The sequence below is a fragment of the Mustela lutreola genome, chromosome 4 (genome assembly GCF_030435805.1).
Source record: "Mustela lutreola isolate mMusLut2 chromosome 4, mMusLut2.pri, whole genome shotgun sequence".
Lineage (NCBI taxonomy): Eukaryota > Metazoa > Chordata > Mammalia > Carnivora > Mustelidae > Mustela > Mustela lutreola.
The window spans coordinates 155,613,438-155,637,498 of NC_081293.1; the positions used below are offsets into that span (position 1 = coordinate 155,613,438).

The window sequence follows — 24,061 nt, forward strand, 5'->3', positions numbered from 1 at the left end:
ATAAGCCAGATTTAGGCAGAGTCACATAAATCGATCAATGGTGTTTTTTTCTGAGGTAGGCGGCTTTCTAAGATAGACATTTTTCAATTGTTGGAATTTTTCTGTTTCTCCACAGTAGGTGTGTATTCCTTTTTAAGTTCAGTACAAACAGTAGAGATGGTAAGTTATTTTTGTGATGCTTTTGATCGAGAAAGATGAGTTTTTATGGTGCATGCTCTCCATGGCCCCTGTTGTCCTCTCCTTGGGCCTCAGCCATGGAGAAGCTTTCCATGCCTTGACACTGCAATTCTTCTTCCTTCCCCGAGAGTTCAGGATGGCAATGCGTCTTCTCAGGGTGAGTTACTTCAGCACAGAAGGTTTTTGAGATGACTTTAAAGTCTTAGCACGCAGGCCCCTTTAACCAGCTTTTCTTTGCTTTGCTTTTTGTTTAATATGTTTGGATTCTTTATAGATTATTTCATGCAAGTGGTCTTAGGATCTACTTTTTTAAGATTTTGATCATTTTCTAAGCATTACATCTTTTTTTCCCTCTCCCTCCACCCCCTCTTTAATGAGAGGAGATCTCTGCTTCCCAGCCTGCTTAAAATTGCTCATTAATGTTGATTTCACAAAATTTTTAAAAGAGGGCCAAGGGGATTGGACATGACCTTTTGCTACAGAAGCCCTTGTGTCTTTTCTTTCACCTTCCCTCTTAACTCTTCCTGAACTAAAACTCTATACGCTACCTGTGTTATTGTAAGGATTATTTTGGTTGGGTCTTTTTCTTCTACTTTATTTCCAGGGTGGTGATTGATTGATTGGTTGATTGATCTGAAAGACAGAGAGGACATGCAGTTGAGTAGGGCAAAGCGCAGACTCCCAGCCCAGTGGGAGCCTGACATGGGGCTTGATATCAGGACGTGTGAGATCATGACCCATGAGATCACAACCTGAAACAAAACCAAGAGTCCAAGACTTAACCAGTGGAGCCACCCAGGCTGCCCTAAAAATAAAATCTTAAAAAAAGAGATAGAGAAACAACCTAGCATTCCAATGAATTTATTTCTCATTTATTTAAATTTTTACACAAACAATATGATCTGAAAATTAGAAAATGCAGGTGAGCAAATGAAAAGTAGAAATCACCTGTATTTTCACTATCAAGTATAGCTACTGTTAATAATTGGGTTTATAGTCTTATAGATCATTTCTAAGTGCATATCTTTTTTCTGAAACTGGGACTATATTTAATAGACTGTTTTGTAACCTGATTTACTACTCAATGTTACCATAAATATTTGCCCATGTCGTTAAAGAGAGAGAATGATAGCAAGCATGGAGTTTACTGCATTCCAGGCACCAGACTAAGTACTTCATACATATTAGCCCATGCTCTCCTCACAACATGCTGTAGGTTGGGCAGTATTCTTACTCCCATTTTGTAGATAAGAAAAATTGAGGCACAGAGAGATGAGATAAATCGGCTAAGATCAATCCGCTGGTAAATGACAGAACTAGGTTTTGAACCTAGATAGTCTAGCTCCAGAGGTCATGTTGTTGACCACGAAACTCTGACCCACACCATTCTTTTCACATCTCTATTATAGGATAATTTATTTAACCACTTCCTCTTTCTGAACAGTTAGATCCACTGTTGTCCACAAAGCAGCAATGAACACCTTGTTCATGTATTTACCTGTACGTGTTCATGTACAGCCTTAGGCTAAATTCCCTTGGATAGAATCGCCAAGTCCAAGAGTTTACACACTTTTTTAAAAAGTTCCGATGCCAATTAGTCAATATTTTTAAGCAATATATTTTCTAAGTCTTTTTGACCCTTTTTGTTTTTTTCCAAAAGTGTGTAACTGTCTTCTGGGTTCAGTGATAGTTTTTTGTTTTTTGTTTTCTTAAAACACGGAGCTTCTTCCCTTCTACGTCCTCCCCCTTCCTTCTGCATCGTACTCATTTCTCTAAGACATTTAACATAATAATACAGTTTCCACAAGTATTAAGCTTTATGGTGTCAAAGTTCTGGTACCTTACACCCCCCTCACTGTAATTCTTTGATGGGGTTCTGTACACAGATGGAATGCTGCCCACCCTTCGATTTGAGGTCAATCTTTCATACAGCTCTTTTTTCCCCCCTTTTCTTTATTTAGTCTTTCAAGCTTTACAAGAGTCAAAGTAACAAACCTGTTATGCAACATATTTTTTTTCCTGATTCAATACATGTAAATGGGGTGAATGTGTCTGGCCAGGATGGCTGATGTGTCAGAAACTTGGAAGACAGAGCTTGTGGCTGTCCTCTCACTTGGGCCTTGCTCTTGCTCTATAACCTTGAGAAAGCCACTTGATCGCTTCTGTGTTTCATTTTCCTCATTTGCCAAATGAGGATGGTGAACCAAATGACCTAGAAAACCTATTCCCGGTTTAGGGGGGGGGGGATTAAAAAAAGTGTCAGGCTATCCAAGTGTGAAGTAGAGCTTTGAAAAGTATTATGTGAACTTGGGGCAAATGTGCACGTGGGTGGGGTAGGGTTGGAGGCAGCTAAAGACGCATTTCAACATATTAAAAATATTTTGTGCCTTGTGTCTTGACCGAGGTCTCCTAACTGTGCTTTAGTGGTTTGTGAAACATGTCTCTAAGACCAAGGTAATTATAGTTGTTCCACTGAAGCATGACAAATGGCCTCTCACTTTGAATTCTTTAATAGGAGAGAAAAACCTTCCATGACAACAGCCCTGGAACTTAATTACAGGCCCCAGATCCAGGGTAAGAAGAGAGAGAGTCGAGGCTGTGGTCTAGGGGCAGGAGACTACCTGCAGAGAACCAGGACAGGCTGATATAACACTGACAACAACACAATGAGGGCATGAGTGGGGCTACACTGAGAACTCGGCATTGGCCAGGCGCTGTCCCAAGAACTTGAAATCTGGTATCTCCTTTAATTCCCACAGTGACCTAAGAGATAGTTTGGGAGGTAGGCACTTTTATTTCTTCTGTTTTATAAAGATGAGTAGCGGGAGGCTCTTGAAGGTAAGTAACCAGCTTCGAGTTATTCAGCCGGTCATTGATCAGAGGTGAAATTTGAACTTTGAGAGTTTCCTTACTTAACGCAGGCTTTTTGGGTGCCCGTTACATGCCAGGCATCCTTGTGAGGGCTGCAGATGCACAAGGGAATGAGGCAAAATGCCTGTTTATATGGAGTTTGGCTAATAGCGGGATGAGCCCTGTGATAACAAGCCAACAGATCAATAATTTCAGACGGCAACAAACGCTATGAAGGAGAGTGACCAGAGCTGGGGGAAGGCTGCTTTACACAAGACTGTCAGGGAAGGCCCCGGGGGGTGACATGTGAGCCGAGCCCAACATAATGGAGCAAGTCAGCCATGCAGAGACGCAGTGGGCCCTCCACAAGGGTGATGGCCGGGGGCGTGGGAGAGCTTGGCTTGTTCTAGGAACAGAGAGAGAGAGTTAGCATGTCTGGGTATGTGTAAAAGGACAAGATGTCTGCAAAGAAGTCAAAGAGGCCGGTGGGGACTAGATGACACAGCACCTTGTGGGCCACAGTAAGAGGTTTGTATATCTTATTCCAAATGTAGAAGGAAGACACTACAGAATTTTAAGCAGGGAAGCATGATCTCCAGTCTCTCTAGGCGGCCTTTTTCACCTCTGTGTAATATTACTAACAAGGAGCAACTAAAAAGGGGTGAATTATTTCTGTAGCATACAGGGAAGCCTAAATGAAAATTATAAAGTCAGGGGCCAGTGTTTCAGATGAAACAAAATTCTTGTTGTTGTTGTTGTTGTTGTTGTTGTTGTTTTTCCACAAAACAACAGTACTGTAATGGACAGGGAGGAAGAGATCCTTTAATCTAAACTTCTGACTTCAGTTAAGAAGACCTTTTGGGGGCGCCTGGGTGGCTCAGTGGGTTAAAGCCTCTGCCTTCGGCTCAGGTCATGATCCCAGGGTCCTGGGATCAAGCCGCACATCGGGCTCTGCTCCGCAGGGAGCCTGCTTCCTCCTCTCTCTCTGCCTGCCTCTCTGCCTACCTGTGATCTCTGTCTGTCAAATAAATAAATAAAATCTTAAAAGAAAAAAAAGGCCTTCCGGGCACATCATTGGCTCAGTCAGTTAAGCATCCAACTCTTGATTTCGGCTGAGGTCATCATCACAGTTGGTGGGATCGAGTCTCACATCGGCAGGCTCCATGCTCAGCCGTGAGTCTGCTCGAGATTCTCTCATTCCCTCTTCTGATGCCCCTACCCCTGCCCTCTCTCTCTCAGAAAAATAAATAAATCTTTTAAAAAATGACAGAAGACCTTAGGAGAGCCAAGAGGAGCATCTGAGCTCCATTTAAAACCTGTGTAAAGAAGACTGCTTCTTCTCTTCGGGAACCTTCCATCAATGTGCCGAGAATTGCACTCTAGATACTGACCATTCTTTTTTTTATTTTTTTTTTTAAGATTTTATTTATTTATTTGACAGAGAGAGCAGTCACAAGTAGGCAGAGAGGCAGGCAGAGAGATGGGGGGAAGCAGTCTCTCCGCAGAGAGGCCGATGCGGGGCTCGATCCCAGGACCCTGAGATCATGACCTGACCCGAAGGCAGAGGCTTAACCCACTGAGCCACCCAGGTGCCCTGGTACTGACCATTCTTGAACACGACTTGGGTCTGGGGATTATGCTCGCCAGAACAAATCTCATCCAAAATAATAAGACATTATAGCTTTGTTTAGATGACATCTCAGGTATTTGCATTTCTGTGCAGTCTGGTTTGTGTGTGTGTATCTTTCTCTTTGAAAAATATTTTTGAAAGTGCCATCAACATGTTAACATACAAGACCTGATTTTTCTGGACTTGGCAACTTGATTTATTTTATTTGAATGCTTTCTATAAACAAATACTCCTGTTAATTCATTAAAACTGGTTTATGTCATATATAGGGTGAAATTAGTGGCTTGTTTGGGTTAAAAGCTCACAGTTGGAAGAAACTATTCTACTTTGGCAGAACTATAAGGAATTTCACTTTTATTGGCAAACTAAGTTTGAATAACAACGCAAACCATCATTAACACACTGTATTTGTGTGTGCATGTGTTTGGGTGTTTATGCATTGGTAGGTTCCCGACAATACAGACCTAAGAGTATGGAGTTATTTGAATGAAACTATATTTGGAGGCATTTAGTTACCTCTGTGATCGGTGGACCCCAGAGAGCAAGACATTAATTGTGAAAGAATTTAATTTAAGCTACACAGCTATAATTAAGTAGGATTTGGGGGAAGTTCACCACTCTTGTGTTAGTTTTTATACAAACAGCATATTTGTTTCTCAGGAGGGGAAAAATTCTCAAACTATCTCGGCGCAAGAGGTCAGAGAAGATCTAGTCCTTGGCACAAAAGTGGTATGTGACAGTAGCATCAGGACACGGGGCAGGTGGGAGGATAGCTGTCTGATGCTTTGGGGGTGCAGGGTGATGAAAACAGTTCCCTCATATAAAGGTGCTGAATTAGAGAACTCTTATGGTTCCCCCAGCTCAGCATTCTGTGATATCCAGAGGGAAAGGATTGTCCCCTCTGGCTGTACAAACTACAGTACGTTTTACCAAGGCCTTATGCTACAAGCTCAGGACAGCTCTAATAACTCCGTCGGAATTATAAATTCAGCTGTCAGCACTGGGATTGTTGAATCGACCGAACAAGCAGATTTTCTCCCATTGTCTGTTTTCTAGATTGATGAATAACAATTTCGTCCTCTCCATTTTGTTCTCACTCTTTCACTCTGACACTTCTGATTGCTGAGAGGTGTTCTAGAAGTTTCCTAAGTCACACACTGGAGTAAATTCAAGGAGATAATGCGATTCCAAATGAATCATCGGTGTCTCTGCTGTCAGACCCAGTCATTGTAGGAGTTCAGTTGGTGGAGTTGCACAACTTCCCAGATTTAATATTACATACTTGCCACTTTATGTCTTGCCCTCAAGTCTTAATAAATGGGCTAAAGGTCTGATGGGAAACTGTGAGATAAATTATATGTTTATTATGCCAAGTTAAGTAAATACCATTTGAAAGGATTACTGGAGGGTACAATCAAGTTAATTGCTTTAAAAATCTTTTTTGATTTACTGGGCTCTATGAAAATGGTTAAGCAATTGATTTCTGTCACGGTAAGTGATCTGAAGAGAGTGGTGTTGGGTCTGTGAGGGTTGCCATGCGTATTTCCTCCCTCCTGGCTGGAACTGTCCCATAAATGAGCAGAGAGGGCCCCCGGGGACCAGAACGCAAGTACTGCTGACAGACTGTTGTTCCTCCAAAGAACACACATGTTGACAGTTTGACGTTGAGGCTGACAGACTGATTTCTTTTCTTTTTTATTCTAGATGCTGAAGAATACCAGCCTCCAATATGGAAATCATACTGTGAGTATTTGAAACGAGACTCTCCTCAGAGGTCTTCTGTCGGCCTGCCTTTTGAACAACTCTTGCCATTGATTTAATGCACTCAAGCAATCCCACATCAAGGCACTGCAAACCCAAATCTTTCTTTTTTGACTAAGAAGAGATTTGAGACAGAGCGGACCACACAGCCTTTTCCCCTGGCTGGGACCCCCAAGAGCAGGCTGCCTGTGACCCACTTCAGGAATGCTTAGCAAAAAAGAGACATTCTGACTCCTCGCCTCTTGGTTTGCAGTTGGTCTTTTCTTTTTTGCAGAGCTGGTCAGCAAGGGTGAATGTGTGACCTCCAGTGAATTACATTCTTAGCTGATCATCCTATAGCTGTAATATCATATGCATTGGCCACAGAAAATATTAATAGATAGCAAAGACTAACATATGGTCATTACGGGTGGCACCTTAGATACAGATCCTAACTGGTCATCAGTCAGCAATTCAGCTCACTTCATGAAGGCAGGCAGTTGTCATCACGTCACGCTCATTTTCTCTTTCCTTACTATCATTTGCCTAAGTCATTCTCTAAGAGCAAGAGAGGGAAGGAGTGGGGTAGGTGGGAAACCCGCTGTGCTGACAGCCAGGGGACACGTGTTCTTGTTCAGGCTCTGGGTTTGGACAGCAATCATAAGAGTAATTAGTACCATCGTTATCGATGTTACCATTGTTTCTCCCACCCGTGAGACCTGCCCCGTGCCAGCCGCTGTGCCAGCTGTGTGTCTGAGCTCTCAAATTCTCACCGCAGCCCTAAGCGACGGTGGCCACATACAAGGAAACCACAGCTCAGGGAGGTTCAGTAACTTGACATATGGTCTGCATCTCTGAGTGCATTGGACTGGCATGCAGAGTGGAACCCAGAAGCAAGCCTGATCCACAGCCTGCAAGTTTTCAAGACGTTTTTCCTTCCACTTAAATTTTTTAAAAGATTTATTTATTTATTTATTTGAGAGAGAGAGAGAGAGAGAGAGAGAGAGCATGCACACCAGTGCAAATGGGGGGAGGGGGCGGTAGAGGGACAGAATCCCCAGGTGGACTTCCAACGGAGCATAGAGCCCTACATGGGGCTCAGTCCCAGGAACTGTGAGGTCATGACCTGAGCTGAAACCAAGAGTTGAATGCTTAACCGACTGAGCCACTCATTTGGCCCTCCACTTAAAATTGTATACATAAATATATATATTCACACAGACACGCATATATACCTATACTCGCTCATGTACATATGTGTTATAAAAGCAATACAAAGCTTCATACAAGAGAAACATTACAAAATACACAAAGCTGAGAGTGAAATGTTTCAGGGTTGACCAACCAGCCCCCATCCTGGATTCCGCATCTGTGTCCTGCTTACCCAGGGCTGACCTCTGTCAGTTTTGGAAGGCATAGCCTTCCAAGTGTTCAAAAGACACATGCGTTATATGAAGGTATTTTTGCAGTTGTGCCCTTTTGATAATAAAAAAAAAAGGGGGGTTTATGCAGTACTTGGTGTCCTTCAACTTGCTTATTTCACTTCACAAATACTTTGCTTTTATCTTCCCACGTCAGCATATATAGAAGAACCTCATTCTTATTACACGAGTCTGTTCTTCCATCTGTGAAATAAAGGGGTTGTGCTGGGTCTCTGAGGGCCCTTCCAATCTAATGTTCTGCATTCTGATCTTCCATTTTAAAAGGCAGCGCTAATGACTTAGTAATTGGATGTTTTTGTTTGTTTGTTTCCTAATGGAGTGTGAAGAGCTCTGACAGTAAATCAACAAAATATCCATAGTGAGAGGCTTGGGTGTTCAATGACTCACTGTGCTTTGCACACCACTTTGCACACAGCCTTGCGTACATTAAATAGCCAATAAATATTTGTTGAGTGAGTGCCACCGCAGAGAGCTCTACTGAAGCAAAAAGATGGCATTGGCTCAGATTCATTTTGCCTTTCGCTAAGAGGCCTTGGGCCACCCAATATATCTCTTAAAAGGGCTTCTGTGTCCTGAGGAAGGTAGGAAACAAATGGCTAATTACATGTTTACAATGTCAATTTCACGCTTGTGTATTGGTTTTAAGTTTGATTTGGGGGTCTCACCAAGTTGTGTGTGTGTGCGCGTGTGTTTAATTTGCTCTAAAATCATAAAACTTCAGACACAGAAGGGATAGTTAATGCCATTTAATACAAACTGATTAGCATTTATGAAATTACTCTTTATTACATCTGACTAAGTGTCATCCTGACTGTATTTGAGGACCTCTGGTGATGCCTAATTCCAAAACTGAAGGGAGTATGCCACCAGATGTTCCATTCATGGCATCAAAACCACATTGCCTAAAGGCATTCAGAGCATCTGAGAAAGAACTCTCTTTTGGCTGTCCTGCACCACTAAATTATTTGAGTTTCAGTGCTGGGCCACCTAAAAATTCACCTGACCATATTATTCCCAAGATCATGCTACTCTCTTATTCCCAAGATGGTCATCCTTTCATTTGGTCTTTAGAGCATAAGTATTAGGAGTCGAAAATGACTAACTTGTGATCCATACTTTCCTCCAGTTTATAGTTTTGTAAGGGAGACAGATATAAACCAGTTAATTTAAAATGCAAATGGATTTTTAGTAATAATATAGCATTCATCCACCTCCTGGGATTAGAGAAGTCTTTATAGAAGATGTTTAAATTTGTATAGGATCTTGGAGGATTAATATGAGAAGGAATCTTAGGGTCTTGCCAAGCTTCATGAGATACTTTTTAAAATCCAAATATACTAAAACTAGGATTTTCCTGAACTGAACATCCAAAAAATTTCAGAGTATGAAATTTGCTTTATTTGAAATAACTGGTTGTTAAATCCATTTTGAACCTCAGGACTCAGCAAGCTCTTGTCTTTGAAATGTTCACAAGCCATCCTTTGAAAGACAATTTTAGATATTGATGTCAAGCTCATTAACGTATCATTTATGGAAGCCACATTTTTCCATCACATGCTTTTTTTTTTTCAAACTTTAGTGATTATTTGGTACTTTGAAATCTCTCATATATTTGCTGGAGGCAGTACATTTTTACCATATTATAGGACTTGATTCTGAGAATTATGATTTTGAATTTTTATAGAAGGGTCTAGGTATGTCTTATCTTTTATTGCCTGTTATTGGACATAACTTTGACTTATTTGATATCAGATTCTAGTTGTGAGGCATGAATCCCAATTATGATTATTCCTGAAAGAAAATTAGTCTGCTTGATGATAATCTACTTTAAATAGTGGTTTTCTCGGGTTTAATGTTAATTACAATGTTCTTGATTACCAGTATCGACAGTTTACTTTCCTGATCGTTTAAGCAAAGTGTTAGAACTGAGTCTCAGGGCTGACTGATCTTATCCCTTGCTAACTCCAACATTGTGGTCCAAGGGTTGTGATATGCTGCCACCCTGAACCAATCAGGATCCAACCCTATATAAGATATGGAACTGGAAAATTTTGAGAACTGTTGGAATAGGGAAGATGGAAATGGACATTGGGGAGGCAACTACAAATGTCTGGCTTAGAAATGTAGAGGAAGGGATGCCTGGGTGGCTCAGCTGATTGGACGACTGCCTTCGGCTTAGGTCATGATCCCTGAGTCCTGGGATTGAGTCTCGTGTCGGGTTCCCGGCTTCACAGGGAGTCTGCTTCTCCCTCTGACCTTCTCCTCACTCATGCTCTCTCTCAAATAAATAAATAAAATCTTAAAAACATATATAGAGGAATAGGAACCTTAAAATCAGCTCTCTTCCTATTTTATTTAAGGTAGACTTTTCATTCATTCGTTCACCACTCATTCAGCAAATACATACTAAGTTTTTGCCAAGCCAAACACTGTGTTTAGAGTCGTGAGGCCAAAGAGATGGATAAGTCCGGGGTTTGACTCCGAGCGCCACGACAGCACATGAGGTTCTTCAACTCCCTGAATTCTCTGGTCCCCTCCCTTTCTTAGAGCCGAATGCTGTCACTCACTGGGCTGTTTCCAAAAGAATAATCTTGCCCCCCCAAATCATATATCTGCAGCTAGTACTTAATATTCAAGACTAAACCCCCAAACATTGATGAAGTCATCAAAAAAGTTTTGGTTTCAATATTGTAAAAGAAAAGCTATCTTCAAGTTCACTTAAATAAATAAATAAATAAATAAAGCCATATTCGAAACTTTAAACCAGAATTGTATGAACTGTATGCCCTAAGCAGAGAAGTTTACAAGTCAGCCACCCTCGGTATACTCTGCAAGCTTTTCTTTTCTAAGAGGCCAAGTGCCAATTAAACAGAGATGCTGGGGCCGATGGCCCTTCCAGGAGACCTTCCCAGACAGTAGGTCAAGCAGTCACAACTTGTGCCTGTTTTTCTAGAGAGGAGTTCAGAACCTCAAAACCCTTCTCCACTGACCCCCTGAATCAGAATCATTGGGGGGAATATTTATAATAACAAATCCTTAGCCCCATCCCCCAAGATTTCTGAATCAGAAAAATGGGGGGGGGGGATCTCCAATTTATCACATGCTATAGGTGTTTCTTCTGCACACTTACACCTGAAACCCACCATCTTGAGGCTACATGGCCTCACACTTCGGTTTTTCACAGTGCCATTAGACAAGAGGAGAATCAGTCCCCATTAAGACTGGACACTCTGTTAGTGAGAAGGTGGGAGGTGGGGTTCAGGGGAGAAGACCTCCAAAACACTTACTAATTCTCACTCACACCCAAGAGCTTTTCCCATGAAGACTGGAAAGACATGGGCGGTGAACTGGGGGTACTGGCTCAGTGTCACAGTCCAATGGCTGGCTTGGGCTCCGGGGTGTGCATGCCCCTCTTTAGAAAGAAGTGGCTGAAGAGGCCATTCCTAAAGGGTCTTTCAGGAACTGTGGGTGTGGACTGAGCTCCCGCATCACCCAGGCAACGAGCTTTCACTTGGCATCCACAGGAAGAGGAGCTGATTATCGTCAGAGGAGAGTGCACCCAGTTTTCTTCTTGAAAACAAAATAAAACCTTCTTTCCATGAGCTCTGGGCTTCTCAGTGTGCTTCAGGTTGCTTGGGGAGCAAGAGCTCCTCTACCTCCACATTCCCCAGTGACCATACCCTCTGCCCAACAGCTCATTCCAGTGCTAAGAATTAATCGTGTGCTCTAGAGCAACCAGGGCTGGGGAGTGCCTGGAACACATTTGGAACATTGCTACAGCAGCAAATTCCATCCTATCACCTCTTAGCCCACAGAACCCCCCAAGAAGTGACATAGAATATTGCATTTTGCTTGTGAAATATGTTTGTTGAACAAAAACAACAACAAAAACTCAAGAAGTAACACTTTCGGATTATGTGACATGTTCCAGTTTGTATTAAATGTGCCTCAGAGGGTTTTTTTTTTTTTTCCCCGTGGACAGTGGTTTTGTTATAGCTAACCTGGAAAAGGAGGGACTGAGACTCTCACTCGAAGCTAAGATAGGATTTAGGGCCCATTTTTTTATATGGCTACCATTGCCGTTGGTTGCTGTCTCATTATCTTTATGGAGACACATAATCCAGATGGTCAACAGCTTCTGTGCCTAGTTGCCAAATGCTGTTGCTTAGAGCTGCAGCAAACAGATCGGTTCCTGAGACCTGCTCACTGAGAAATGGCAGTCAGTCGATGATGTGTGCTGCCCACGGACAAGGAAGGAGACCTGGCGTCTCTGGCTCGAGAGGCTTCGAGGGACCCCCTCAAAGTTGCCCCGGATCAGACTGTTTCTGAGGCTAGCGAATGATGGCGTTGCTCTTTACTAAACCTGAGAGAGTCCTCAGAGGATGCAGCAATGGACTTTAGCCTGTCCAGAATGTTCCTTCACCTGGATCCTCTTTGATTGTTTATGGCTTCTCCATCTCTCATTGTTTCAAGATCCTTCCCTCCATTCATCTTTCATTGAGCCCTGTCCTCTCCTCCACAACCAACTCACCTTCTTATCCACGTTGCCACCAGTGTTGTCTTAACATCTCCTTGATGTACAACTAAAATACTGTTCTCTCCTGGTTCCCTGCCTCCAAGGTTCCTCCCTTGATCCTTCCTTCAGCGAGGCAAAGCACAATGGCCCCACTTCTGGCTGCTGAGCATTAGAATCTCCATAGAGCTTTATAAAAAAAAAAAATATTGGAGGGCTTTTCATCAGACTGTCCGAGTGAACACTGCCAGCGAGCAGCCCAGTCCCACACAGGACCTCTCAGCTGCCTGAGTGGGAACTCTGGCAAGTCATTTAGGGAACTACTGGAAGGCTGAAAAATACACACCTTGGAATCTGGGAAATCAGGCTTTCAACCTCGATTTCATCGTGTTATTTGTATGACCTTGAGCTTCTTCAAAGCTTGGCATCTCCACTACTTTTATTAGTCAGGGCAGAATAATAGATACCCTGGAAGTTTGTCAGAAAGATTAAATGAGAAGATGTAGATAAGGTGTTTGGCACATAGTAGGTTTCCACAAAATGGCAGCTTCTGTTATTCTGAATAGTCTTATCCTTATTATTATTCTGAAACAGACTAGATCGTGTCATCTCCCTGCTCAAAAAATGTCACCGCCTCCTCCCTGCAGACAGAAGATCATCCATGCTCCTTGGGCATGAGCTGCAGGATTTAGCTTTCTGTGACCTCGTCCTACATCTGCCCATCTTGATGGAACAACCATGCTGGACCCTTACTGATCAATAAACATACCACCCTCTTTCCCTGTTGGGGCTCTGTCTTCACCTGGAACTGCCTTCTCCTCTCTATGTGCAGAAAACCCTCTATGCTTCAAGAAGAGATCTATGCTTCTCCCCTTGGGAAGCTATCTGGCCACCTGAATAAAAAGAACCACTTTCTCCTCTCCCCTTCATTAAAACATTTGGTCCATCCTGGTTTTGTTTCTCTACACAAGTCTCTCTCATTGGGTCAGAATCTCCTTGAAGACATGGTTTGTGACCCATGAGTCATTGGATATGGTCCATTTGTTCACCAGATACGGAATCAAGCATCTACCCTGTGCCAAGCACTGTTCTAGGTGCTGAAAGTGCCACAGTGGATCTAACAAAGCCCCTGTCCTCAAAAAGCTTACACTTTGGCCAAGGGAGATGAACACAAAATAAACAAAATATGTTGATAGTGATGAGTACTGTGAAGAAACATAAGACAGTGTCAGGGAAGCCCTGAATAAAGGAAGAGAGGGAGCCACATGGCTCTCTTGGGAAAGAGCAATCCAAGTGGAGGCAATAGCAAGGGCAAAGGCCCTGAGGCACAGAAAAATAAGGAGGGCTCTGGACTCAAAAGGATGCGTGGATGCCTCAGAGCAGATATTTAACTTTCCTGTACTTGTTTCCTCATCTAAAAAATAAGAATGATAATAACACAACATTCTTTTCCTGCATTCTCCTGAAGATTCAATAAAATATTATTCCTGGCACACGACAGGCACTCGATACACTAGTTCTCTTCTCTTCCCCCTTTCTCTCTATTCATCATAAAAGCCTCCACATAATGCTGACTGTGGTAACTGGTGTGTAGCAGATGTTCAAATATTTGCTGATATGAATTGCAAAGGCACACTTAGCAACAAATGCTTCTGTCTTATAACACGTGTACTTCCTTTGTCACCTCCAAGGGAGGCATTAAAAATGACGTCCAGCCTACCCCCACATATAACTGTTGCTTCACGAGGCATTGGTGATGGGAAGAGAAGAGGGGGGGCAGGATTCTCTGGATGTGAGTTCTGTAATTCACCTTGTCTGGAACACTCTGCAATTTTAGGAGCTGGTTTTTTTGGGTCTCATGACAGTCCTTAATAGCAACACTAAGGAAAAGCAGTTAATAGATGTTGGGACTGATTCAAGAGGTTGAAAGGGTTCCATGCAGCCTCTCTCCTGATTTAAGGAGAGCATGGGCACTATTGGGATGGTTGGTGGGACACCCACAATTGTTTCTCTTTCTTTGGCCAATTCTTCCTCGTGTTTCCTCTTTGACAAGAAGCCTTCTCTGTCTCTACCTGCCATACGTGGGTACAATTATTCTAAAGTGGAACAGGCATCGTCATTAGTGTGGGCAACCCAACTTAGAAATGTGGCACATTAAAACATCTACAAGAGGATTAGATGGTTTCTCCTCTGTGTGGAAGCTGGGCAGTTTACACTTAATTAGGTAAGAAAATAACCATGTTGAGCTAAGGCATTGAGAAGCTATACTTACGAAATACATCCCATCATTTCCAGCCCTGTTTCTACATGACCATATGTATTTCACTTCATTATTTTTTATTTTTAGACCTAAAATGAATCAGAAATTTTTGCTTATGTTACTATCTTTACTAGAAATATTTTATATGATTGAATTTTAACTTTTCACAGATTTATGCCATCTTAAGTGAATTCTTCTTTCTTCAAGATGGTAAAGATAACATCAGCTTGGTTTTCAAAGAGGTAGAACTCACAGGTACCAGCATAGGTTGGCTTACCTCTAAGAGAAATAACCAGACTAGCTGAGCAGTAGAAAATCACTCGTTGGAGTCCCAAAAAGCACACATAATAGGCCAATAAATTTTATTTTTATATACAATTACCTCTATGTCCAGGCCTGAAAGTCTGTCTTTAAAGCAGGTTAAAAGGGGCTCCTGGGTGGCTCAGTTGGTTGGGCATTCCTGGGATCGAGCCCTGCATTGGGCTCCCTGCTCAGTGGGAAGCCTGCTTATCCCTCTCTCTCTGCTGCTACCCCTGCTTGTGCGCTCGCTCTCTCTGTCTCTCTCTTTCTCTGTGTCAAACAAATAAAATCTTTTAAAAAATTTTTTTTAAAAAGCAGGATATAAGAGAGTTAAGATATTAAGGGGCCCAAGAAAGAGGAATGCCAGTGGGTGGGATCCAGTCACAGAGATGAGAATGCATGGTGATAGGCACCAAAAAATGGAACTCATGAAAAGAGCAAGGGCTTGGGGTTTCCCTCACTCACACAATCAGCGGTGTCTTGGTACATAACTGTAACATTTCAGAAAATGGCACCCCTCTGCTAACACCAGTCTTTCCTGATTTATCAGGAGACATGAGCATTTCAATTCAGGAATCCTCTTTAATGGTCTTACTGCTTTGGTCCTGGCAGGTAGAATTCCAAAATAGTCCAAAGAATTTTAATCCTACCTTCCAAGAAAGCCATAAAATGAACAATGCCAGTAACAATTATGAAACTAAATTGGCCTTGTAAAAGAATAAAAAAATCAATTTTGCCAGTTTACATGCATGGTAACTAATTTCCATATAAATGAGCTGACTTTATTCAGTCTAAAGCTGTGCCTGTATCCTCTTTGTTTTTTTTTATTTGAAATTTTTGCTGTTCTTCAGAGGCACTTAGGTGGGACTATTTGAAGACATCTTGGTATGTGTGGTAGTTTTCTAATCATAATTATCTTTTTCTTTCTTTCTTTCTTTTGGCAGTATATCAGTTACAGCAAGAGGCCCCTCGTCCCAAGAGGATCATTTGTGCTGGGGAGGTCAGTACTCAGCTATTTCTGACACACCTTGTTAAATATGATGAATTTTCAGTGCTGTGTTGGTATCGGAGGGCTTTTGGGTTTCCTGGGAGTTGGTTTGCATTAACGTTTGTTCGTGTGTCACCAGATTTAATGCTTGAATCATCTATACTTTGGAATGACTTTTAAAAATATTCACCAACTCACTTCAAATCAGAGGTCTCATGTTTTTAAACATTGCAGAGGCAATTAAGCCTCCTTCTCTAACACCCCCCACCCCCCGCACACACACACGTATTTTGGTTGTTTTCCTTGTTTCTGCTGTTTTGATTCTGTCATCATTTTTTTCTTATGGAATGCTTCCAACAGAGAGAACACAGAATAATAAATATCTGGGTACTCTCAACACTTATATTTAACACACCTTTATGCCCTTTCACATTTACTTGACATTAAAAAAAAAATTCCCTATGAGAAAAGTGACTGTTTATTAATTCTTGGAGATGAGCTTAAAAATATATTGACTCATAAAAATGCTTACCAGCCCAGAGAACTTTCCCCAGTAGTCCCTCACTAATCAGTTCTCTTATCATCTGGGATGCTGGCAAGATTGAAAGACAGGACTAAGGCTCTATTTTCTATTTTTATGCCCATCAGTTTCTGTAATAGTCAAACTAACATCCTTCAAACAAAGGTCCTTGGGTCCTTGCTTATTTTTTATATTTTGACTTAGATTAAATATAGAGTAGCAGATGCCTTTTAAAGTGTCACATCTGCTTTACCAGGAGGAAAAGGCTCCAACTGCAACCCTCTTGAGATTCAGCCTTGAACATCAGTACTTTCTGGCTACCAGACTTGACGGGAATCTGGTTTTGAACCTGCCTCCTCAAAGATACACACATGCCCACACCCAGAGACAACTTATCACTGTGTAATAAATGTTTCTATAGAAAAGTTTACTTCTGTTGAAAGTCACTGAAATTCATCAAGTAATCTGAATATTGACACAGAGTAGACATTCCTATCCCAAAAATATTGCTTGAGAAAAGAAACCATCTGATCCCTAAGGAAAAATCCAGGATGAGGTCCACTCCTTATCTGGTAGTTTTATCTTGTTCTGCCACCAACCCTGATGACTTTTGTCCTTTGGTTATTCAGTAATATCTAAATAAGGAAAGAATAGGATAAAGACAAAATGTTTAATAAGATGTTTGGAATAGAGTAAGGGGATATGTAAGAAATAAATTGTTAAAAATTATTTTAGGGGCGCCTGGGTGGTTCAGTCGGTTAAGCCTCTGCCTTCAGTTAAGGTCATAATCTCGGGGTCCTGGGATACAGCCCTGCATCTGGATCTCTGCTCAGCAGGGAGCCTGCTCCCCCACCACCCTTGCCGATTTGTGATCTCTTTCTGTCAAATAAATAAATAAAATCTTTTTTAAAAATTCTTTCAATCCTGGGGCATCTGTATAGCTCAGTCAGTTAAGCATCCAACTCTGTTTCAGCTCAGGTCATGATCTCAGGGTTGTGAGACTGAGCCCTGCATGGTGGTCCACACTCAGTATGGAGTCCACTTGAGAGTCTCTCCCTCTGCCTGCCCCCCCACCCCCACTGCTCTGTACACGCTCATGCTCTCACTCCCTTAAGTAAATCTTTAAACAAAAAATTCTTTTAATACTATTTTACATCTAGTATTTCTCCAAGAGAAAAAATAAAGCCCATGCAGGAAGTTAAGGGAATTCAAATGTCTCTGGGAAAAGAATGTTTGTAAAACTAGAACATCACTAAGGACTTTTCCTAGGGCCATTAATAAAAAGTTTCCAGGCAAAGTTGGGTACCAGAATTTAAAACGTAGGGGGACAGTAAATAGCCATTTGTTCATTTATTCAACAAGTATATATGGAAAGCCTACTGTGTTTTGACTTTGGTCTAGGTGTTAGGAATACAGCAAAGAATGAGGCAATTGATACTTTTGAGTGTCACCTTAAAAGAGAACAAAATCGTGATGTATGTAATTAAAGATAGAGCTACTATTTTAGCTCTGCGTGTGCACACCTGTGTACGTGTTTGTACATGTAAGAGAGAGGGTGCACTTCTTTACTTCTCAAAATCTTTGGCACCGTGTCGCTTGTCCTCTAAGCCAGACAGAATGTTGGCAGTGGAGATGGGTAGATGTAGGTTGGCTTCACAGAAGCACTTCATAGGGTTCAGCTGAAACTCCTCAGACATCCAGGGGGATCTGAAGGGACCACAAATCTCTTTACTGTTGCCCTTGCATCGGAAGGCAATGCCACAGACATCTTAGCAAAGCAGAGCCACGTGCCACAAGCCATCCCCATCTAGTAGAACTAAAGAACATAGTGCATGTGTAGCTTTGTCTCCCTCTTGTCTGTCTTTGTAACCAACTTTTCACCTTTGTTGGTTTGATTCATGGGTAGGGATCCGGTTGATGCTGGACTCCTACGTTACTGGCCTCTAGAAATTCCACATCCCATTTCTACTAGGAAACCTCACACGAAATGGATATTCACCAGCTCCATTGCCTCTGCAGGCGGCATGGGGCCCAGCCAGCCAGGCAGGTGTCAGGCGATAAAGAGCCTCGTGTGTTGGCGGAACAGGTGCCCTTTAGATGGGTGCCAGCAGGAGCAGGTTCAGCTCCCTTCATCTTCCAGTGCTGTGTTCACTGGGAGGAATTCCTGCCTGCGTGGCTTGGCCTCCCTGGACTTGGCCTCCTTCAAGGGAAGGCACAGCCTCCTCTTGGATGCCTCGAAACCGCTGCTTCTGCTACAGGCCTTGTTTGAGCAGATGTCTCTGCCTTGTACCACACCTGCCTGCCCGGGGGGTGTGCCTAATGAAGTTAGGAAGCCCTCAGTTGGCATATGTGGCCAGAGAGACTGAAGCTCTATCAACGCATTACATAATGCCGTACGGGCTATTTCTTTTGAACCACGAGTAAATGCTTTTTTTGGTGTTTGTTGTCTTACCCCTTAGCCAGCTTTTAAGTGTCCACGCTTTCCTTCTATCCACATCCCCGGTACCCTCCTTCTTAGTCTGCAGCCTCTCTGCTCCCAGCCGTCCTGTCGCCGGCCAGCCTGCATAGCTGTGTCACTCACATACCCCATCTCTTTTGTTTCTCTGATGACTGATAACCTCCCAGGCTAGGGGCCCCTCTCAGGTTAGGGTCTTCCCACTGAATGTGATAAGGACCCACAGGAGGACACCAGGTGAGTGCTGTTACAGAGATATGGAACACTGTTGCTCAAAGGGAAGGACACAGGCCAGCATGGCTTGAACGTTGGCTAGCTATCAACAGATACCAACCACCTAATAGACTTTGCTGGGGAATTAGGTGGCTTGAGGGGACAGCCTGATTCAGCAGGCAAAATTCAATGAGCTTTGTCAACCCAGGCAGGGGAGCCCAGCTACAGGGTCAGCTGGACCTGTTCTGAACTCGCGCTCTCCCACTTTCTAACTTACCTATCTTAAAGCCAAGCACTCACTTTCTCAGGGAGGTGAAGGTCTCCTCTACTCCAAGGGCCGGTATCTACTTGACAGAGTGCTGTAAATGACATATATGTGTCAAGTGTGTAGAAGAGTGCTTGGCACATAATAGGTACTCAGAGTTCATGATTCAAGGCAGATTCAGAAACCTGCGAAGGGGAGGCTCTGAGATGCTCATCAGGATGGACTCAGAACAATGATGGTGTTCTCTGAATGCGAGAGCCAAAAAGGATCAACAACAAAGCAAGATGCCTGGGTCAGGAATTAAATCTCCAGGAGAAAAGATGTTGAGGATGAGGAACAGAGGGTACAAGCAGTTGAATAACAGCCCTGGTGCCAATCAAGCCAGGCATGGTCAGTTCGTGAAATAACAGTTCATTGCTTTCTTGAGATTCATCTCTGTAAATTAATATTTATCGAGTAGCCACAGCACCTGGCGCTCTGCTAGCATTTCCTGAGCACTCCTTGCCAAGAAATTCAAAACATCTTCCAGTAGCAAAATTCTCTCTTGCCCGTCTGACAATTCTCAGTCAGTCATTTCGTAAGCAATTCATTAATTACCGAATCTGTGCCTGGGTAGTCTGGCAGGACCTGTGACTGTTGACCCCCAAATGTGTACCTCTAGCTAAACCCTCTCCCTGGACCCGACATCTTGCTCCATCTGCCTACTTGACCTCTTCAAGTGAACATCCCACACCACCTGTAACTTAACATTCAAAATAGAACTGGACCCCCCACTCCATTAATTGGCACCTAACTTCAGGGACCTGGACCCCTCCCTTCCTGCCCTCACCCTTTTCTCTAGTGATTGTCAGATTTACCTCCAACTGTGTCTTGCACTTGCACTTGCCTACTTCCTCCTTCTCCACGACAGCCATGTGGTTTGGGTTCTGCTCATTTCTTGCTTGGATTGTTGCTGGTCAACTGCCTCCTGCCTCATCTCCCCATTTCCACCACTGGCACTCTCCCTGCAGCCCACATCCGCGCACGTGCGCATGCACACAACACACACACACACACACACACACCATTCACCAAACAGGAGCCAACATTATTAAATATGAATCTAACAGCTTTAACAGCTTCCTGTCACTCTTAGAATAAAAGCAAAACTTCTTGCTCTGCCAGTGAGCCATGATGGGGGCTCCTTTGTCTGTCACTTCCCTGTCTGTATCGTTCTTCTCAGAGCACAGCCCCACCAGCCTCTGCTCCCATTCATCAAACAAACCACAGCGTTGCTCTTGTAGAATCTTCAGATCTGCTCTTTCCCTGGAATTCTCCAGTGTTTTCTGCATGTCCAGGTTTCAGACCAAAGGACACCTAATAACAAAGCCTTCCCCGAACCCCATAAAAATTAGCATCTCCACGGTGAGCAGTGCTCTCTTCTGAGCGTGAAGCTGACTTGAGGGCTTCTTTCCACAACTGCCCATTGCCATCGAATGATTGCTTTTCTCCTCCTCTGGGGGAGTAAGAGGAGGAGGACACAGTCTGAATGGTAGAAAATAAACAAACAAACTGGGGCACCTGGGTGGCTCAGTGGGTTAAGCCTCTGCCTTCAGCTCAGGTCATGATCTCGGGATCCTGGGATCGAGCCCAACATCAGGCTCTCTGCTCAGCAGGGAGCCTGCTTCCCTCTCTCTGTCTGCCTGCCTCTCTGCCTACTTGTGATCTCTCTCTGTCAAATAAATAAATAAAATCTTTAAAAAAAATACAAACAAACAAACAAACAAGCAAATAAATAAATAATATCTTCCAACCATCAGCTCTTTGTCATGTCATCCTGTTTATTTTGTTTGTAGTACCTAATACACTACCTAATATAATTTCTCCCACATTTAGTTGTTTGCTTGTCACCTATACATCTCCCTCCAGGGGAATACAAGTTCCAGAAACTTCACCAGTCATAACTGCATGGCCTTCCCTAGCATTGAACCTAGTGCCAAGCAGCAGTGGGCAATCAGTAAATATATGGTAAAATTATTTTTAAAAAATAGAGACTGCTAACATAAGGAACTTAGAATTCTCAAACTATTGCTAATAGCATATCAGATTTACCCAATGCTGTTATTAGGGTAGTGACTTAGACTTTTGGCAGTGGTTAAGGTTCTTACTTAAATACAGACTAATATTTTTTTTCCTGGAATATTCTAAATTTCTTTTGGCCTTTGCAAAAGGCCAGAATGTCGAGATTTACTTGCATGACTAATTTAAAGTCGAGTTCCACTAGAATTACCTAAAGAATACACAATAAGTAGAAATTCTTTTGTGACTAAATGATTTGGTGTCATTTGTCTTTTTTGAAATTGCTGGAGTGAATTTCGATATAAAAAGCAATTTCAAAAACGGGAAATAAAACTATATACAATTATTTCAAATTGTTCTCCCTTTTATGCAACTTCACTTCCTCTCTCTCACCATAGAACAATATATTTTGGAAAGTTTTGGTTTTTTGAAATGCGAAAGTGAATTGTAGAACTGAGGTTTCCAGCATTCACCAAAACCAGCTTTTTGTTCTTGATCGTCAGAAATTAAGCCAAGTATAGAGGACGGTGGCCTATCGTAAATTGCAGTAACACCTTATTTTGGCTTCTAGTGAATTGTATTCACTTTTTAAATATCACTTTAAATGCCCCATTTTCTCTCTCTCTTTTTTTTAAGGTATCCTTAAATATCTGTCCATTTCACTTTCTTCTTCCTTTACTTATAAAAACTATTCTTTTAAGCCTACAAAAAGATTTCACTTTATGATTACACTTTTAAAATTTTGATTCACCATCCCTAGGTTTCGCAGTCTTACAGTCTTGTAGCTTGAGGCATTTATCTTGTCTAGGCATATCTGGAAGATCTTAACAAGCCACATTGATTAACCATGTCAGTCTCAACTAACTCAGTACATTTCAAATCAGATTTCAAGTGAACTCAGAGGGGATTTTCTACTATTCTTCAATCCCCCCTCCTTTTCTTATTTTATTCATTGATAATAAATGTTTTTAAACCTATGTACATTTGGGGGAACAAGAAAACTACTGATTCAAGACATTTGGACAAGGTCTGTCTCTAAAGTAATGAGATTGATCTTGTAAGCCACAAACAAAAATCAATCCCATTACTTTTTAATTGGCTTTATGTGTAGTAATCAGGAGGCTATTTCTTCCTTGGTAAGAAATATTTCCGTTTTTTTATCCTAGAATTTCTCCACCGATCTCCTTCTCCCCTGCCCCTTCACACTGACACAACCTAGAATAAAGGGCTTTTTCCATCATATTTCTCTTAGGCTTTCAGCTCACTCTATAATGCAGTCAGGCTTTTTTCTCAATGTGATTTCATGTGAGCTTGACTTGCTTTGGTTGTAGGCCTACCATAGTCAAGGGGGAGAATCTTCTAATAAAACTCATGTTAGAAAAAAATTTTAGACAGGTGAATTTTAATTTTTTCCAAATACAGAACCAAGAGTTTTATGCTTCTTTAAACAAAAAAAAAAATCTTATTGACAAGTACTGCCCAAATACTTAGCCCTCCAAAAAAGAAGTCACTCTCTTTAGAGTACTTTGAACTTCTTCTAATGTAATGTAGACCCTGCAGGTTTGCCCTTATAAATATTTAGTTATTTCCAAGTGATACCGTGAACAAAGGATAAGGGGTTCCTGAGGACAAGCTGTTACAGAATTCAGAGACTCAGGAGCTCCGAGCCAAGGGGACAGGTGGGCTGAACTGGAGAGAGCCACCAAAGAACAGTATATACGCTGAAGCATAAATTGAGGCAAAAGTGGAAGGTTTCTTCTTAAAACCGAGTAAGGAAAATGAATGGGGAGATTAAATAGTGATAATAAGTAAAATTTCTTGAGAAGCTGCCTTGATCCTTCTGGGTGATTTTTATTTCTGAAAATCAAACTCAAAAATGTGTATGCCTTTACAGAATTACTTGAGGTGAAATACTACATGTGTTGTTCGTTGCTTTAGGAAGAAAAGAACAACCAAGAGCATCAGGGATTACACCACATGTTCTCTTACACTTACCTAGCACAGTGCTAGGTAAACACTGTGACTTACCTGACCTGTGACAGCCATAACCCAAGATTCATCATTCCCCCGTGAAGGGGGGTGGGGTGGGGCGGTCCTGACTCTGGGGCACAGTGGTTATGAGGTGCTGGCTTTTGTGGGGCCAACCTTACACTTCCAAACAGGAAGCAAATGGCTCACTTCCGCAGCGTTTGCTATCGAGAGCAGCCTGCTGTTTGCCTGCTCTGTGACTCAGAGGTTAGATCCAGCAAAATTTCAACGGTGGCCAGGCTTCTCTGGGAAGGGGAGCTAGGTACAAAGCTCTGGGTGCCCTAGTGAGGTTTTAAAGACATGTTTCACATTTACTCACCTGGTTAAACATTAAGTGAGATATAATGCTGATAAAGGTTAAACCACACTTCGCCCGGGTCAAGCCTCGTCTCCTCGGGTAGTACAGCCTGGCTAACCAAGCAGTGAGACCTTTGAAACAGATTTGTAGACTTGACTCTACTTCCCATCAGAAAAGTGTGGATGGTATCATTTCCAACCATGCCAGTTTTAATGGGACTACCCTAAAGGATACTGCCGAATTATTTGCTTATTGTCAGGCTTTTCATAGGAATGAGAATTAACACCCTTGGAGGGTTTGCTGTGCCCTGCGTTCTGGGCTGGA

General features: G+C 42.4%; 1 protein-coding gene and 1 pseudogene across 1 annotated transcript in view; both read left to right on the plus strand.

The window, feature by feature from the left end:
* The window catches only part of CHN2 (chimerin 2), a 290,116-nt gene that overhangs the window by 142,488 nt on the left and 123,567 nt on the right, over window positions 1-24,061 (plus strand). Inside the window, exons 2-3 of the mRNA XM_059171458.1 lie at window positions 6,362-6,400; window positions 15,857-15,912. Coding sequence (XP_059027441.1) covers window positions 6,362-6,400; window positions 15,857-15,912 — 95 coding nt within the window. The remainder of the gene's footprint in view (window positions 1-6,361; window positions 6,401-15,856; window positions 15,913-24,061) is intronic.
* LOC131830862 (small nucleolar RNA U3) lies at window positions 20,753-20,885 on the plus strand (annotated as a pseudogene).